The sequence below is a fragment of the Suricata suricatta genome, chromosome 7 (assembly GCF_006229205.1).
Source record: "Suricata suricatta isolate VVHF042 chromosome 7, meerkat_22Aug2017_6uvM2_HiC, whole genome shotgun sequence".
Lineage (NCBI taxonomy): Eukaryota > Metazoa > Chordata > Mammalia > Carnivora > Herpestidae > Suricata > Suricata suricatta.
The window spans coordinates 111,919,248-111,936,077 of record NC_043706.1 but is presented as its reverse complement, the minus strand read 5'-3'; the positions used below and the strand labels follow the sequence as shown (position 1 = coordinate 111,936,077).

General features: G+C 39.8%; 1 protein-coding gene across 2 annotated transcripts in view; it reads left to right on the top strand.

The window, feature by feature from the left end:
* ARHGAP18 (Rho GTPase activating protein 18) overlaps positions 1–16,247 on the top strand; it is a 126,594-nt gene extending 110,347 nt beyond the window's left edge. Inside the window, exons 13-15 of one of the 2 annotated variants that reach the window (XM_029945054.1) lie at positions 10,286–10,410; positions 13,478–13,539; positions 14,746–16,247. In XM_029945054.1, coding sequence (XP_029800914.1) covers positions 10,286–10,410; positions 13,478–13,539; positions 14,746–14,837 — 279 coding nt within the window. In that variant the 3' untranslated portion in view covers positions 14,838–16,247. The remainder of the gene's footprint in view (positions 1–10,285; positions 10,411–13,477; positions 13,540–14,745) is intronic. The other variant, XM_029945055.1, reaches the window with a different exon arrangement.
* Positions 16,248–16,830: the final 583 nt, after the last annotated feature.

Sequence of the window (16,830 nt, the reverse complement as noted above, 5' to 3'; positions counted from 1 at the left end):
CCCCCCCCTCCCTCTCTCCCCTCTCCCTCTCTCACTCCCCTCTCTCTCCCCTTCCCTCCCTCCCCCTCCTCTTCTGCCCTTCTCCCCTGCTCATGTGTGTTCTCTCTCAAGGTAAAAATAAAATAGTTGCTGTGATGTCAGGTGAAGGAAAGATTGGAGCAGTGGAAACTAGGTTAGGTAGGAGATGCCAGCTAATTTCATTGCTGATGGGGGTACATAAATGGGTAGAATTCCTTGGGAGAGCGGTTAGTATGTGGCAGAGACCTGAAAACCATGCTGTTGATTGCATTCAGAAATTCCTATAAAGGGAGTAATAAGATGGACATGTAAATAGTTCTGTTTAAGTTCAGTAGCGTATTCTTTATACTGACGAGAATCAAAAATAATCCACAAGGAGAGAAGTGATTGGGTACATCCGTCGTGGGGTATCTGTGTAATGAAATACCATGGAAATACAAGTATATATGTGATGTCAGAAGATATTCATAATGTGTTGAAGAAAAGTTACACATCCATGAGTATTACCATAGTTGTAAGGGATAGTATCATAATTTTGAATGCTTGCCAGAGATCAGGCATGATGCAGTTTTACTGTAGTATAAGGTAGTATTGTCTCATTTTTTATAGATGTAGAAAGTGAGGATCAGCAATCTTAACTAACTTAAGCTTATCTAAAAAGGAAGTGGTAGGGCTGGAATTTGAAATGAAATCTATACATCCTCAAATCTGGCTGTCTTTACTCTTATTCTCTATTTCTTTACGTATCACAGAAAAACTCTGAGAAGGATATATACCCTAGTCTTGAGCTACTGTGTAGTAACAGAATGAACATGTAATGGTACCATTTTTTTTAAAGTTTGTTTGTTTATTTTGAGAGAGAAGGAGCACACGTAGGGGAGGGGCAGAAAGAGGGAGGGAGATAATCCCAAGCAGGCTCTGTGCTGTCAGGGCGGAGCCCAGTGCCGGCCTCCATCTCACGAACCATGAAACCGTGACCCGAACTAAGCTCAAGAGTCAGATGCTTAACTGACTGAGCCACCCAGGCACCCCTATACTGCCGTTGTTAGCGTATGTTTTTTTTTTTTTAATTTTTTAAATGTTTTATTTATTTTTGATACAGAGAGAGAGCATGAGAGGGGAAGGGGCAGAGAGAGAAGGATACACAGAACCGGAAGCAGGCTCCAGGCTCTGAGCTAGCTGTCAGCACAGAGCCTGACGCGGGGCTCGAACCCACGAACGTGAGATCTGACCTGAGCTGAAGTCGGAGGCTTAACCGACTGAGCCACCCAGGCGCCCCTGTTAGCATATGTTTAATATATAGATTTTTAACATAGCCCTGGGCCACACCAGCACCCAGCAGAGGTATTGGATGGAATTGTTAGATGTGAGCCAGAAGGACCCACAAGATGGGGAAACTAATTGGATATGAGGAGTGTAGAATGACAAAGAATCTGGAAAGAATCACTGATTTTACCTTGGGTAATTTTATCATTGAATTAAAGCATGAAGCAAAAGGAACACACTTTCTTTTAATAAATTTTTAAAATGTTTTTTATTTATTTTTGAGAGACAGAGACAGCACAAGCAGGGAGGTTCAGAGAGAGAGGGAGACACAGAATCTGAAGCAGGCTTCAGGCTCTGAGCTAGCTGTCAGCACAGAGCCCAATGTGGGGCTCGAACCCATGAACTGTGAGATCATGACCTGAGCCGAAGCCAGACACCCCAAAAGGAGCACACTTTTGATGAGGTAGTCAGTTTTTGACATTTGTAGTTGACTTGCCTGTGTGAGAGTACTTTGGCAACATTGGGCCAGGAACTCAGAGGACAGCCAGCACTGGGGGTGTGCTTTTGGGATTAGCATAGAGATTGTTGTTCAAGCCAAAGACTCCAACATTTTAGTGGTAGGCCATGGAAGAGGAGCTGGTAAAAGAGACCAAGAAATGATAGGAAGTCAGAGAAAGTTGAAGATTATAGTGTCTAAGAAGCCCCGGGAGGAAGAGTCAAGTAGGTAAAAAGGCTTGGTTAGTAGTACCACGTGCTATAGAGGCTGAGTAAGGTTAACATTGGATAGAGTCTAGTACGTTTTACATTTGAAAAGTCAGTTCTGGCTTTGTAGGCCATTAAAAATAATCATTTCCTGATAGCCTTCATCTTGCAGTTGCTATTGATGTCTCTCTCATATACACACAAATGCATGCACACATACATACGCATACCACGTAACATTCTAGAACTCATGTGTCTGGGGGATATAGCTCTAGCTCTGCCATCAGTGAGACACTAATGCCAAATCATTTTACCTCTGGGTCTTAATTTCTTCTATAAAATGAAGGATAAGACCAGATTAATAGTATCTCATCCAAAGTATGCAGTGAGAACATTTGTAGTAGTATTTTTTACAAAGCCTGACTGGGTCACTCCCTGGACCCATTGAGTCAGAATCGCCCAGAGCAGGATATTGGCATGTAAATTGTACAAAAACTGTAAATGTGATTTTCCCCATTGATTATTTATATGTATGTAAACATATATTTAATCATATTATGGAATTTTTCTTACCTATACATGAAAACAGAATAGTATTCATCAAACCTATTTTTCTAATCTTCTTTGATCCTGTCTCCCACACTTTTTCTTTTAGTATTTTTTTAAAGGAAATCACAGACATTCCATCATTTCACCCATAATGATCTCAGATTGCATCTCTGCCTAATAAGGGTCTAGGACAGCTTGCTTTGGTGAGCAACTTGTTATAAATTGCTGAATTGTACAGGTTTCAAGTCCACTGTAGACTTAGATTTGTATGATTTTTCTACTGTCCTTCAAGCTCACCTTTCAAAGTAAAGAGAAACTGCATATTTATGAGAAAGCAATTCCACAAAATAAGCCAAGCTTGCTGATGTCTCCCTTCATTGGTAGAGGAAATTTCCTTCTGTGATTAACCCCCGTGTTAACTCGGGATGATCTGGTTTCACACACCTAAGTTATAGTTAAGGGACTCAAGTTTTAGAGAGCTTACAGGACTTGCCAAGAGTCCAAGATGATCTGGTAGCCTTTTAATGTTTAGGGCTTCGGACATGGAACAGAAATCTGTTGCTCCCGCTTTCTGTCATTCTTTGCAGAAGAATCCTGGAGTTGGCATCAGTACAATGTAGATTCCAGGCTGTCCAAAGCGAGGGCTCCCTGTCTTTGGTCGCAACTCTGTTTATTGCTGGCCAGCCCCAGCAGGTCCAGGGTTCCCCTGAAGGATGGACAGTGTTGGTGAGAAAGAGTGAGAGAGGCTTGAGTTTCGTTCTGATCACCAGATGCCCTTCTGGCAGGCATCTGTGCCCTGTCTGGTTCTCAAGCTTTATTTATGGCAAACGGTACAAGGACCAGAAAAAGCAGTAAATGATTTCTCATAAATAATTTTTACAATTATCCAGGACATGGGTTCTGCAGAAGTTACAATTCCAGTAATAATGATTGTCATAAAAAACTTAGCTACAGACACTCATGTTGTCATAGGTATTTTTAACAAACCTCAGGTCTAGCCTTAAGGAAGCGACTTTTAACCAAGAGGCAAACAGCATTGTTTAGGAAAGGTCAGTTTTTTATGAGTAAGGGTCATTCATTAGGCTGTTTATAACTCTAAGAGAAAGTTCCCAGAAAAACAGGTTCTCAGGAGACATAATGCCTGCTCTCACAATCCCAAAGATGACTGATACATTTTATTGCAGTAGTGACTTTCACAAAGGCGTTCAGGCCCAGAAGGTAGTCAGGTATCACTTACTTGCTTAGGGGAAAATTTTATGTTGCGTTGGGGTGTATCTAGTTTACTCATCTTTTCCCTGACCATGTGCAATCGTGCCTTAGGGACAGGGCAGGAGGACAGGCCACTCCTGACACTAATCTACAAAGCACTCTGAGGTTTGGTGCCCAAGTAGAAATGAAAAGTTTCAAGAGGGTAGATTTTGGGAGCTATCTGGAAGCAAGAGACCATGCAAACTTGCCGTGCCCTCACCAGGAATTTTCACTCTACCGGTGAGTTCAGATAGCTCCCAACAGTTTATACTTCCATCTCTGGTTTCATTTAACAGCTTTGACCCAGAGCATCGCTGCAGGTATTGTTTTAAGCATTTGCTTCAGGTCTGGACACCGTCTCTGGATCTGCTTGGGTACCCCTGTGAAAAATCACAATGTGAAGCACAAAATCGTGTTTCTTTTTAAGATGTTCTATGATTTGATAGGGCATAAAAAAATACCATATTAGAAAAATATCAGAACTTAATTTTGTTGTAAATTAAATGCGTATTATATGGAAGTTATTTCAGATCCTTCTTCACAATTCTCTGAATCTGTGAGTTTGGATAAAAGTTTAAGCATTTGGATAATGAAGGTCTAATTATAATCAGCAATGAGGCAGTTCAAGATAGCAGAGAATGACTTCCATATTTCTACCTCCAGTTAGAATAAGGTGATGAATATGCCATTTTAGTTTAAGATACCTTGCTAAAATGTCTTTGTTTAATTTTCTAAAATATGTGTTCTCTCTGGCCTTTTTCTTAAGAAAGCTATATTTCCAGTTTGCCCTTTTGAAGATAAAAGGTTTTTCTGTAGCATTAAAATGTCAGTTTTACATTTCCTTTAGTTTTTAATGAAAGAAATTCATATCTCTTTTAAAGATACGACATTGAATTTCTAATCTAGAGTATAAAATGATGAGCAATGTAGTGTTTATATACACATGAGGAAATACTAAAATCATTTTTTATTTAACTAAATAAAAAATCATGTTTTTAAAAATATACTTTAGTTCAATATATAAAACATGTGAGGACCATATATAAGATAATTTTTCCCATTATAACAGTTTTATATGCACAAGAGATTATTATTTTATAAGTTGTCAAATTCTTTGTGAGAAAATCTTAATGGTGTGTTAGGGAAATACTGCTCTTCCTCAAGTCTTGCTGTCTATCACGTAACTTCAGCTCACCAGCACACCAAAAATAAATGCATAAAAAAAGATGAGAGAGTCACAGCTGTTAAGACCAAAAAATGTGAAACCAGGAAAGTTACAAAGATGATACTATTCCCAGATTCAGTTATTACGGCTCAAGTTAAGAACAGACTGTTTGCTCTAATGATCAGGCATGTTGTGTCTATTCAAAGCTTGGCAGCTCACTGTAATTAGTGTACTAATGGCGTGAGTATTTGATACAGCATGATTCTGAAGCCTAATAATTGTCATACACCATTTAAACTAGAGCTTTGGCACCATTTATTGTTTACCGTCTTTAGTAAATATCATTTGGTCACTCTTGTCAGGATATCTGGAAAAAAGTTTTCAGAAACAACTTCTAAACTCATGTGTAACCATTATATCTGCCAAGTAAACACATTTCTTCAACGGTGAAGGGCATGGCAGAGTCAAAGTGAGTTAGACTCTTAATCTTTATATTAGAATATGGGTGGGATGTATTACTATAGAAATAAACTCTTAAGAATTGTTTTTGTCTTCCACACTCATGCAGACACATATACATACACATAAATACACACACACCTTCCTGCTAGAAATTTCCATAGTTGTCAAGGAGTGTGGCCAGTCAACCTAGGAAGGTGCTATGTGCCATCTTTGGCCTAATGGAAAGATTTTCCCAGGCACTTATACTCCATATCCTTTTTTTTTAAATTAATTTTTAAAGAATTTATTTTTTAAATTTTTAATGTGTTTTTAATTTATTTTTGAGAAACAGAGACAGTGTGAGCAGGGGAGGGTCAGAGAGAGAGGGAGATACAGAATCTCAATCAGGCTCCAGGCTCTGAGCTAGCTGTCAGCACAGAGCCCGATGCAGGGCTCAAACCCATGAACCATGAAATCATGACCTGAGCTGAAGCCGGATGCTTAACTGACTGAGCCACCCAGGCGCCCCTAAATTTATTTTTTAAATTTACATCCAAGTTAGTTAACATATAGTGCAACAACGATTTCAGGAGTAGATTCCTTAATGCCCCGCACCCATTTAGCCCATCCCCCCTCACACAAGCCCTATGGTAACCCTCTGTCTGTTCTCCATATTTAAGTCTCTTATGTTTTGTCCCCCTCCTGGTTTTTATATTAGTTTTGCTTCCCTTCCCTTATGTTCATCTTTTCTGTGTCTTAAAGTCCTCATATGAGTGAAGTCATGATATTTGTCTTTCTCTGACTAATTTCACTTAGCATAATTCCCTCTCGTTCCATCCACGTAGTTGCAAATGGCAATATTTCATTCTTTTTGATTACCGAGTAATACTCCATTGTGTGTGTGTGTGTGTGTGTGTGTGTGTGTGTGTGTGTGTGTGAGATACCACATCTTCTTTATCCGTTCATCCATCAATGGACATTTGGGCTCTTTCCATACTTTGACTATTGTTGATAGTGCTGCTATAAACATTGGGGTGCATGTGCCCCTTCGAAATAGCTTACTTGCTGATACTCCATTTCTGTGTGAAATGAGTCAAAATAGTACAGCGAGTAGTTTGGGAAGCATTAAAGCTGATCCAGAACAGGCCTAGTTCACCCCCTCCTCACTCGGGGGGGTGTGAGAAAGTTTAGTTTCACAGTGATAAGGAGTCTGTATGCACGTCTGCATCCGCTACAAAGCCGTAGTACGGAGATTACCTCACATTTCATGAATACCCGAGAGTTCTCACGTGCCTGAGAAGCTAGTCCCTGGCCCTCTTTCTTCCTAACTCAGTGGGAGAGACTCTGGATTCCTGTGTCAGATGCGCTGTCCTGGGTGTGACCCCCGATGCCACACTGACCCCAGCGCTGTGACTTAGAAGGAAACCATGACTGTACTGTCTAGAGCCTGGTCTCTGAACTCATAGAAAGTGTACACGGCCACAGTATCAGAGGCCTTCAGTTGTTGGTGAGGTGCCTTAAGGGACAAGTGGCTGGATCCTCAAGCAAGTGCATGCCAATATTGGTGACTCCCTACGGGAGTAAGCGACTCAACTATTCCTTATACTTTTAATTCCTTCCTTCCTCTCTCTCCCCTCCTGTCTCTCTCAGTAGAGGAAATACCATGTGGTACATGGAGGCAACTTGTTTTTTAGAAAATGTTCCTAAATGGTTTTTTTTTTTTTTTTTTTGCTATTAAGGCAATACACATTTGTATACTATATTTTATCCTAGAGAAATGCTATAACATTAACATCGCATTCTTAGAACTATTTTTGAGTGATTCATTTAATCAATAAACATTTGATACCTGGCTACAGATAGACAGACGTGACTCATATGTGGCATGGAACCAGAACACAGGTGACATATATTAGAATCCCATCATAAGGCAGTTTCATTGAAGAGGAGACTCTTTCTGACCCTGTAGATCAAGGAAGGTTCTATGGAGTTGGGGATATTTGAGTTGGGCCTTGAGAAATTGGTAGCAGAAGATACTGCAAAAGAGGAGTAAAACGTGCATGAAGACAGGAGAGCCTGGGCATTTGTAGCAAATTTGATTGGCCTTTTTAATCCAAACAACAGAACGTACCACAGGCATAGTGGGGGAACGGGGAAGCAGGCGGCAGAGGGAGATTGTCCTGTCTCTGTACTCTCAATGGCAGTGTCTTATTTTTCTGCATCAGTTTGCTTTTTTATAACTCATTTATTGTGGACTTTCTATATATAAAAACTTATTTATTATCATCTTCACTTTAAATGCCAGCAACAGATTTGCCTACCTTTTTGATATTTTAGAGTTGGATAAGATGGAATCATGGGAAGTTTTTGTCCCTGTTATTTTTGCCAATGAAGATCTGTGTGGAAGGATGGCTGGCATTATGACTCAAGCAGATTTCTAACTTTGCTTAATCAGCATAAAATATTTCAATATCTGCAAACCCCAGCCATCGCTCTGGGCCTTTCACAGTATAGTAATGATGATGATAATGGAATTCAAAATCCAAAATTTGTTTCTCACTTGACTAGACAAGATAGATTAGGGTTTTATGGACACAGACTCTGTGCTTCAACTGTTGCTATTACAATTTCATTCCAACATTCATGCTGTCTGCCAGCTTCCTGTTTTCTGCCTCCTATGTGGAAACAGGTGAGGCCAAGCCAGAAGGTAGGAAGACCAGAGCGGGATACAGGCTAGAGATGAAACACATTTGCTTGTAGCAAATCCCTGAGTCAGAAGATACACCGTTGATTTCATATCTGCTTTGAAAGAAAAAAAAAGGCACACTAGCCCATTAAATGCCCCATCCATTGCAAGAAGCAGCTACTTTTCCAAATGTTACAAGTGACAGTAAATTGTCACAGAATCAAGGAAAAAGGTAACTTAGATTTACATCCTAAGGGTGAGGAGGAGGTTAGAAACTGGAAGTCAACAAACTAAGCCAAGGGGCCAGGCTGGATGGGAGAGAAACAGGAGTTGAGAGGTCTGGGCATGGGTTGGGATTGGGCCATCCTTCAGGACTGGGGTTGAGCCCATTACCTGCAGCAAGACCAGTTAAAGGACAGTAGGAACGCGGTCCCTCTTCCAATAGGATGGTGAGTGGGCAGCGCTGGGAGCATGGAGTGTCTGGTATGGGAGGAAGTGCTCCCGTGAACCCCTCACGGAGTGGTCAGGTGGGGCAGTAGGTTGGCATGAGACCCTGTGTGGTGTCTCTGCAGATGCAGCAGGTGTTTGCCCCTTGGGGAGCAAAGCCATGGTCTTCCATAATCCCACGCTCCTTTAATCAGTATTGCTTCTTTTCTTTGTTATTCTGGTGCTACATCTCACTTGTTACTGAGAAGCAAGTGTAAGTTTTGGGCGGGGGGCACACCTACATTTTGTTGTAGCCTGATTCTAAAGCCATGTTATTCTTGTTGAACTTTAAAAGAAGTCATATTAATTCCATGTGTGGTATTTTCATGCTTTATGTTGGGGAATGGTGGAGGCAACTTAAGGCCACGTACATTAACAAAATGATTTTGTGAGCACAGAAAATACTGTGTGCCACATGACTCGTGTCTTATCTACTAAGTAAGTCAACCTAGCACAGTGCCTGATACTCAGTCAATACTTAGGAAATGTTGATGTTTTTAAAAATGTTTGTATATTTTTGAAAGAGCACAAGCAGGGGAGAGGTGGGGGGTGGGGGGGAGGGCGGGGAGAGGATCCAAAGCAGGCTCTGCACTGACAGCAGAGAGCCCAGTGTGGGGATCGAGATCATGAACTACAAGATCATTTCCTGAGCCAAAGTCAGATGCTCAACTGACTGAGCCACTCAGGTGCTCCAGTAAATTTTAATGAAATAAGGTTTTGTAGTATTTAGAGCATTATCTTTAAACATAATCTCTTCATGCCATTTGTTCTCAGGTCTGTTCATGGCATACAGTTATAAATAATAAATTACTATTTATTGTTATGGAACCATTAGAAATTAATTAACCCTAATATGTCAAATGTCAGAGCTGATATTTTGATATTACAGTCCTCAAAATCTTTAATTATCTCACTAAATATACACTTCTTAACATCTATAGGCAAAGAATTTAGAATTGGTCATATTCAGTTCAAATTTTTTTATATTATTTTTGAGAGCCAGAGCCAGCACGAGCGAGGGGAGGGTCAGAGAGAGAGGGAGACACGGAATCTGAAACAGGCTCCAGGCTCTGAGCTAGCTGTCAGCACAGAGCCTGATGTGGGGCTTGAACCCACAAACCATGAGATCATGACCTTAGCCGAAGCCAGACCCTTAGCCCACTGAGCCACCCAGGCGCCCCTGTCATCTTCAGTTCAGTGTGTGGTCATGGTGTAAGCTTATTAGCCAAGTGAGGAGGAGACACAATACAAATGTATAGGAAAGTGTGTGTCATTTAGAAAAAAAAAATACTCCCAGGAACGAACATTTCTGTGACATTTTGTCAGTGCACAGGAAGGTTTTTTAAATGCATACATTGCAATAGCACACGAAGTAACTTCTTTCCGATTCAATTTCATAAATTGCTGCATGAAGAAGCACTCTCTCGTAGATAATACTCAGAAATCAGCACTTAATATGGCAGTAATGGTTATTGCTGTCATTCTTTACATCTTTAAAAATAATTAAGCATTACTGCATAGGCATTATAAAGTTCCCCTATCACCATTAAGGGGATATTTGAGGTTTGATGTAATTTAGCAAATTACATTATACAGTAGTTAAGGTTTTTATGTAGTGAAGTAAAATGCGTAGTAGTTAAGCACCCTTACCATATAATGCATGGTACAGAGTGACATGTTCCAGCTGCCGCCAGCTTTGTTCCAGTGTCATTATTGCTTTGCAGGCTGACGTTCCTCAGGGAGTGATTCGAGTGCAAGCTCCCCATCTTTCGAAAGTTTCCATGGCAATACAGCTAACGGAAGAGCTAAAAGCCAGTGATGTCCTTGCCAGGTTTCTCAGCCAAGAAAGGTAGAGGCCTGTTTTGTTTTAATCATTCCATGGTATAACTCGCACGCTCACTCGCTCTCGCTCTCCCTCCTCACCCCTACCGTTAAAAAAAGGAAAAAACAAAAACAAAAAACTATGGGTGATGTGAAGTGCTTCAGAATTTCGTCTTCCCAGCAGTAAAGAGCAGACTTGATAATGAGACTGTTGGAATGACTTGAGTTCATTTGAGGGGGTTTTTGCGCTCGCGGAGCTGTTTCCGGCAGGATGTCGAGCGCTCCTGTGGCCGCGGTGGCCTTGGCACATGAGAGCGCTCGATACTCTTTCCAGAATGTGTTGACTGGAGGTTAATTACTGTGTGGAGGCTGTTAGGAAAATCACTACGTAGGATACAGTGGGATTAAGACAAAAAAATGTAACGTTTTCTATGAGCTATAGCAAATGAAAAGAAATGCTTAAATTAAAAAAAAAAAAAAAAAAAAGGTGTAGAGAATTGAGAGAGGACGGCCTGGCCCTTGAGCCCTGGTGTCTCCAGGACCCAGAGCTCCCGACGCCCTTAGGGACAGCCTGGCCGCCTTTGTTCCGAGGCCGAGGGGGTAGGAGGGGTCCTTGGAGAGCTATACATATACTCTCTGAAACATTTCACAATACCTTTTCTTCAGTTTCTGATTTTTACCAAGTGTGTTGGGCTCTCTGTTTTTATCCTTCTAATTCTTGTTTTTAGCTAACATTTTAATGATTTCTCCCTCGCTTCCACTCACTGAAAATTACTTTTTTTTCAAACAATCCAGGATACTGGCATCTCAGCTCATGAAATCTGTTTTAGTCTTCCGTAGAATTTCATTTCGGCACCCTAATGTTCAAGGGCACCGGTGAAGTTTTCTGCCAAAGCCTCTGCAATGTTGATGCAATTCCACAAGTATTCAGCATGCCTGGGCTCTGTTTAGGGCCCTCTGCTAGATGTTGGAAGGGGCATAAAGATATGTTTTACAGTAGCTTCCCTCGGGGCTTATAAATTGGGGGAAGAGATGAGCCTGTGCAGTAACAGATGGTGATGAGCCAGGAGAGAGGCTTATTGGTAATATCTGGGCTTTTGGTAAGCCGGCACAGACTCCCCTCTAACAGTACCATGAAGTAAGCGCTGGTAACACTTCTGTTTCACCAATAAGAAAACTGAGCCGTTGCAAGGTCACGCATTTCATAGGTGGTGGTGCTGAATTCGAAATGTGTGCTTCCCGTTTCCAAAGGTTTCCCTTGAAACACTCTCCATACACTCCAGGATCTAGAAATCGTCACGGATCTGGGGCCATGGGTACAGAGTGTGGGAGTAGATGGAATTTTAGGGGATTAAGCCATGGAGCAGTTGGAATTTCTCAGATGTCTTTGCTCCCCAAAGGGTGTCTCTGCCTCATGAAATCAGTCCCCTCTGCTCACCAGGGATGACTGCCCACCTTCTCCCGGAGTGGATGCCTGAAGATCTGGCCACACTGCAGACATGAGCAGCTCTTTCAGGCTCGATAGAGTTAATTTATGCAGCATTTACGTTAGGACCCAAGTGTTCAATTTAGTCCGTACTTTGGTGGTTGTGTTTGCAGATGCTGCAAGATGTGACCATGAAGTTGCACAATATATTGAACTGTGACTTTAATATTTAAAGTATAGCCTGATAGTAGCAGGCATACTGTTATAGGAAGCACCAGATTTGTGACTTGTCCTCTGTCACATTTACTCACCAGTCTTGATAAGGCTGTTGCCTTTTCTTTAAATATGGATCTGTTGATTAACATTATGCAAAAGCTTGTATTTACCAAGAAATACAGTTGAGCCTTCTTTAAAGTGGACCAAGAACACAGATATACTGGAAAAATAACCTGAGAGCAATATCTGACTAGGTTTTTTTGTTTGTTTGTTTGTTTCTTATCAAGTCTCCCAAAACATTCAGCTTGATTTTCATAGAAATAATGACTTGTAGTATATTCTAGTGTATTGGGCTACATTCCATATTATAAATAATAATTATTTACTTTTAAAAACAAGCATATACCGGTTTGGAAAGAAGTGAGTTTTCTCTTGGTTAGGATCTTAAGTGTGAGAGCAAGAAAGCCCTGAGTGCCCAGCATGTCACAGACAGCAGACTAGTTAGAGCTGGATAACCGAGAGGAGTCATCGGAAGGTTGAGGTTCCGAAAGCTTCTGCTGCACGTATTTTTCATGATTGTTTAAACAAAAGTCAGATCTGCTTTTCCCTGCAGTTGCATGGAGTGTATCCTTGGGACTTTACAAGAGCGGTTCACAAACCTTCCCATGCACCAAGCTCCACTCAAGAGCATTCGAAAACATTCTTGGATGTGTTCTAGGCGTACGAAATCAGAGTTCCTAGAGCTCTAGGTCTGAATTTTTAGCAGGCTTCCGCGGTAATTCATATACAGAGTTTTGAAAACCACTGAATCTTACCAATTTTTATTATTTGAACCTAATGTTCTGGAAGAGTTTATTCTTTGAAGAGCATGAATCTGTTAGTGTGTCTCCTACTGTGAAGCCTTCATAATGAATATTTGCTTTTACCTGGAGTGTATGTTAAGTCCTGTGTTTAAATGGTCGGCCCAGAGAGGGCTCTGAACCTCGTCCTATTCTTTATATTCATCTTGTATCATGGTAGAGTTGTCAGCACAGCGAACACATGAAAAATACTGGTTGAATCAATGCAGTGTGAAAACTAAGGTGGAAACATTTCTCTTTATGGTTTGATGAGAACTTTTTTGGCCCTCATGCGAAGTAATTGATCATGTTAATAATTGTATTGGCAGCTAAAGTGTTATGTTACCTTTCTTTTTAATTTTACAGATTTAGATGCTGATTTATTATTTTGCCTTCCGATGTATGAGTCCATTTGTTTATTTTAATTTACAGGTGTGACATTTTTATTACCTATTTGGCACACTTAACAGATGGGAAAATACAAATGTTAGATAATTACAGTGTGTCTAAGATATGAATTTTCCACACAAACTAGAATTCCCCAAGCACATTAAAGTGATTTACTTGCAAGCTGTTTGATGATACAACTAATCAGTTTGTTTTGTCCCTAATAGTGGGATTGCCCAGACTCTTAAGAAAGGAGAAGTTTTTTTGTATGAAATCGGAGGAAATATTGGTAAGCACATTTTGTTTCTCTTTGTATTGCATATGCTGATTGGACCTTGCCAGTGCTCATTATTTATATTTCTGGGGGGGGGAAGAAAGAAATTAGAAGTTAAAGTGCACTGTAGATAGTTGATGAATATTGTGGATTTGTTCAGTGCTCTGACTTGTCTCTACAGGCTCTGTTTGAGCTCCTCTGTACAAATGTCTCTGTTGAACCTCAGCAAGGACAAGTTCCCTTAAAGTAGTAGCAACTTCTAGAATGGTAATGAAGTTTTTCAGAACTTCTTTCTTTTTGATATGCTTACATCACATCTTAATAAAGGAAGTAGCTGTGCTTGTTTAAAGCCAGGATTACATTTTTATTACGGCTCAGTCCCGGATATTTTTAGTGAAAGCAGAAGTTATTTCTGCCATTGTTGATTGCCTACTAAATAATACAGGCACAAACGCACAGACGCAGCTATACACACTTATGAATACAAGCATGCTAGTAACTTCGGAAATCAAAATAGAATAAGTGGATTAATTTTGACCACGCTTTATATTTTATATGCTCCTTTTCAGTTATCCATGGTTGTACTTGTCTCCATTAAGATGTAAAACAGCCTTTTTATTTTAGCCCTTGAAAATGGTACAGGTGAAATTGATAACAAATACTAAATGAAATGGCATTTAATTCAACATAATCATTGAAAATACCTTAAGGTCTGTGGAATGCTTTTCAGGGACATAAAAATGTTGGCAAATACTGAAAATTTAACATGGGAGTACGAAGGCTCACTCGTTAAATAAACAGCAACTCTATCGGAAGCCTTGAACTGTTAACTCTATTAGCAAGGATCATTTAAATATTTATATATTTTCTCTTGCTTTTTACTATTAGATGTTGATAATGAAGTGTTGTTTCTTACTTCGATAGACCCCAAACTGTTGCCCCTCTTAATAAAGGTGAATAAGGTTCTAGTGAACTGTTTCAAAGCCCCTCACACAAAGCATTTTCAACTTCCTAAATTAATTTGAAAAACGTTCCATTAGAGGAATTCTACTAAGGTGACTCTTTCAACATTTCGGCCACGTCTTACAATATGATGGGAGATGGGGAAGGATGAGAGAGATGTTGAAGTCTAAGGTGTCAGAGTGAAGCCATGAGGAGTAAGTTTCAGAATGCACCTCCGCCTCTGTACCGTATTCGACTGACACCGTGTCTCTCTGCCAGGAGAACGCTGCCTCGATGATGACACTTACATGAAGGACTTGTATCAGCTCAACCCCAACGCCGAGTGGGTTATAAAGTCAAAGCCGTCGTAGGAGGCTGAAGCTGCAGATAACCGTGAGGACTTTCTTGGGACACTTGCTGGGTCAGGAGTGGAAATAAAAGAAATGGCAGGAGTCTTTGTTCAAATGTACCCGACTACTGAATAATGACACCCTGAAGCCTTAAAAAGTTATAGATTTGTGCTGCGGCCGGAATTATGTTAGTTATTAATAATATGATGAGCCTACAAGTATCTCCGGAATGAGAGGAAAGAGGGTTAATTAGCTTGGAGGCCATTCCACTCTGTGAAAGGTGCCCAGATGTGACCATTTGTTTTACGTGAAAACACTGCTTCCCTCTCACTTTTTTTCTCCTAAAATCATACGCATAGTAATAGGTGCTTTCTCTCCTTTCCCCCCCCCCTCCTCATGTCTGTCTTCCTTCAACTAAGGTTTGGGTTTTAACCAAAAACATCACAAATACCAGATATTGGGCTAGTCATGAAGACAATACATCTTAAAATAGACTGAACTCAACAGGATTCCCGTCACTATCCAATGTTAATATTCCTCTCTGAATCATTTGTTCCAACAATAACATCCCTTTTCTTCCTGCTGTATCACATGAAGTGATTTGTGTGGTTTTCAGTTCTTCTGACACATGTGCACAGAACCGTATCCACCATCAAGAAAAGAAAACTGTCAGAAACTGCCAATTATTACTGAATGTTCAATGTTTATATACTAAGAATAATTAAAATACATCCGTGTCGAATAACTGGATTATGGATAAAAAGAGAGTGAAAGCCAGATCACGTCGTGCATGCTGTATTCGAAGTGAAATTTGTGAAGTTCTAGCTGGCTTTACCTACTGTCATATTAACATAAATATGCATGGTAGCATAATCCAGTAATGGTTGAGAATGTATTCTACCGTGAGAGGGATTTTTCTAACACATAAATAAGACTGCAGGAAGAATTGTTTTTTTCTGGGTATGACACTGTCATAGGAACAAGCTTTTGTTTGTGTATTCACTTTAAATAATCAGAGTAAATGTATTAAAGACGCTGTGGCAAGTACTGGTCCCAGGGATTTTAATGCACAAACCATATTGTGACAAGAGATGGGCCTCTGAACTGTGAATAAGAGGAATGAAGTGAGAAATGTTCAATATTTTATGAGTTTAGAGTGTAGTAAATAAAAGGTGATGTAAATGAATGTTGCACAGACTGCGTTTATGATACTTGTAGTAGTATTTTAGGGACAATTACACATTCTCAGAAGCTCTTGATGTCACTCCAATTAGGAAGGAAAGTGCTGTTAATGAGAACAGTCACAAATTTTTAGCGTGTTGTTAACAGAACAGCCTGTGGATATGATCACTTAAATAACACTGTGGTGATTTGTGCCATTGCTTTTTTATTTAAAAATTTTTTATAATTAAATGCGTTTTTCTAAATGACCTTCTCTTGGAATTATTACTTTTATTCCTATATGTTTATGAATGTATCGTATTTTTATTTCTATTTTTGTTGATAGCCACTTCTTTTACTGCTCCTCCTGCTCCTGTGTAATTTTTAAAGTGGAAAGACATGCATAAGATCTAAAATTGTTTCCTGCCTTAGTTTTTTCCTTAAGCAAACTTTCGTTCTTTGGGATTTTTCAAAAACAAGTTGTATTCTGTTTCTGATTTTGAACAGTATATATTAATATCCCAAAACCTTTTATTAATAGAGTTTAAGTTATTGAAAGTAATTGATGATATAAACTCAAAAATAAGTGTTTGAAAATATGTTATCAGGTGCACAACTTCAAAAAATAAGTGAATATAATGATTTAGATAAATGGCTGTTAAAAGCATATGTTAGCTAACTTTTTTTTACCACATTTACTACCCCTTCTTCCCCATATATGGGGGGTGGGGTGGGGAGGGAAACACAAGAGGCTTTTGACTGGGAAAAGAATACCAGATCTTGGTAAATAAATAAAAAGATGCCATTTCATTTCAAGTCCTTGGAATTCATGATACGTGTTCATTGATATTGA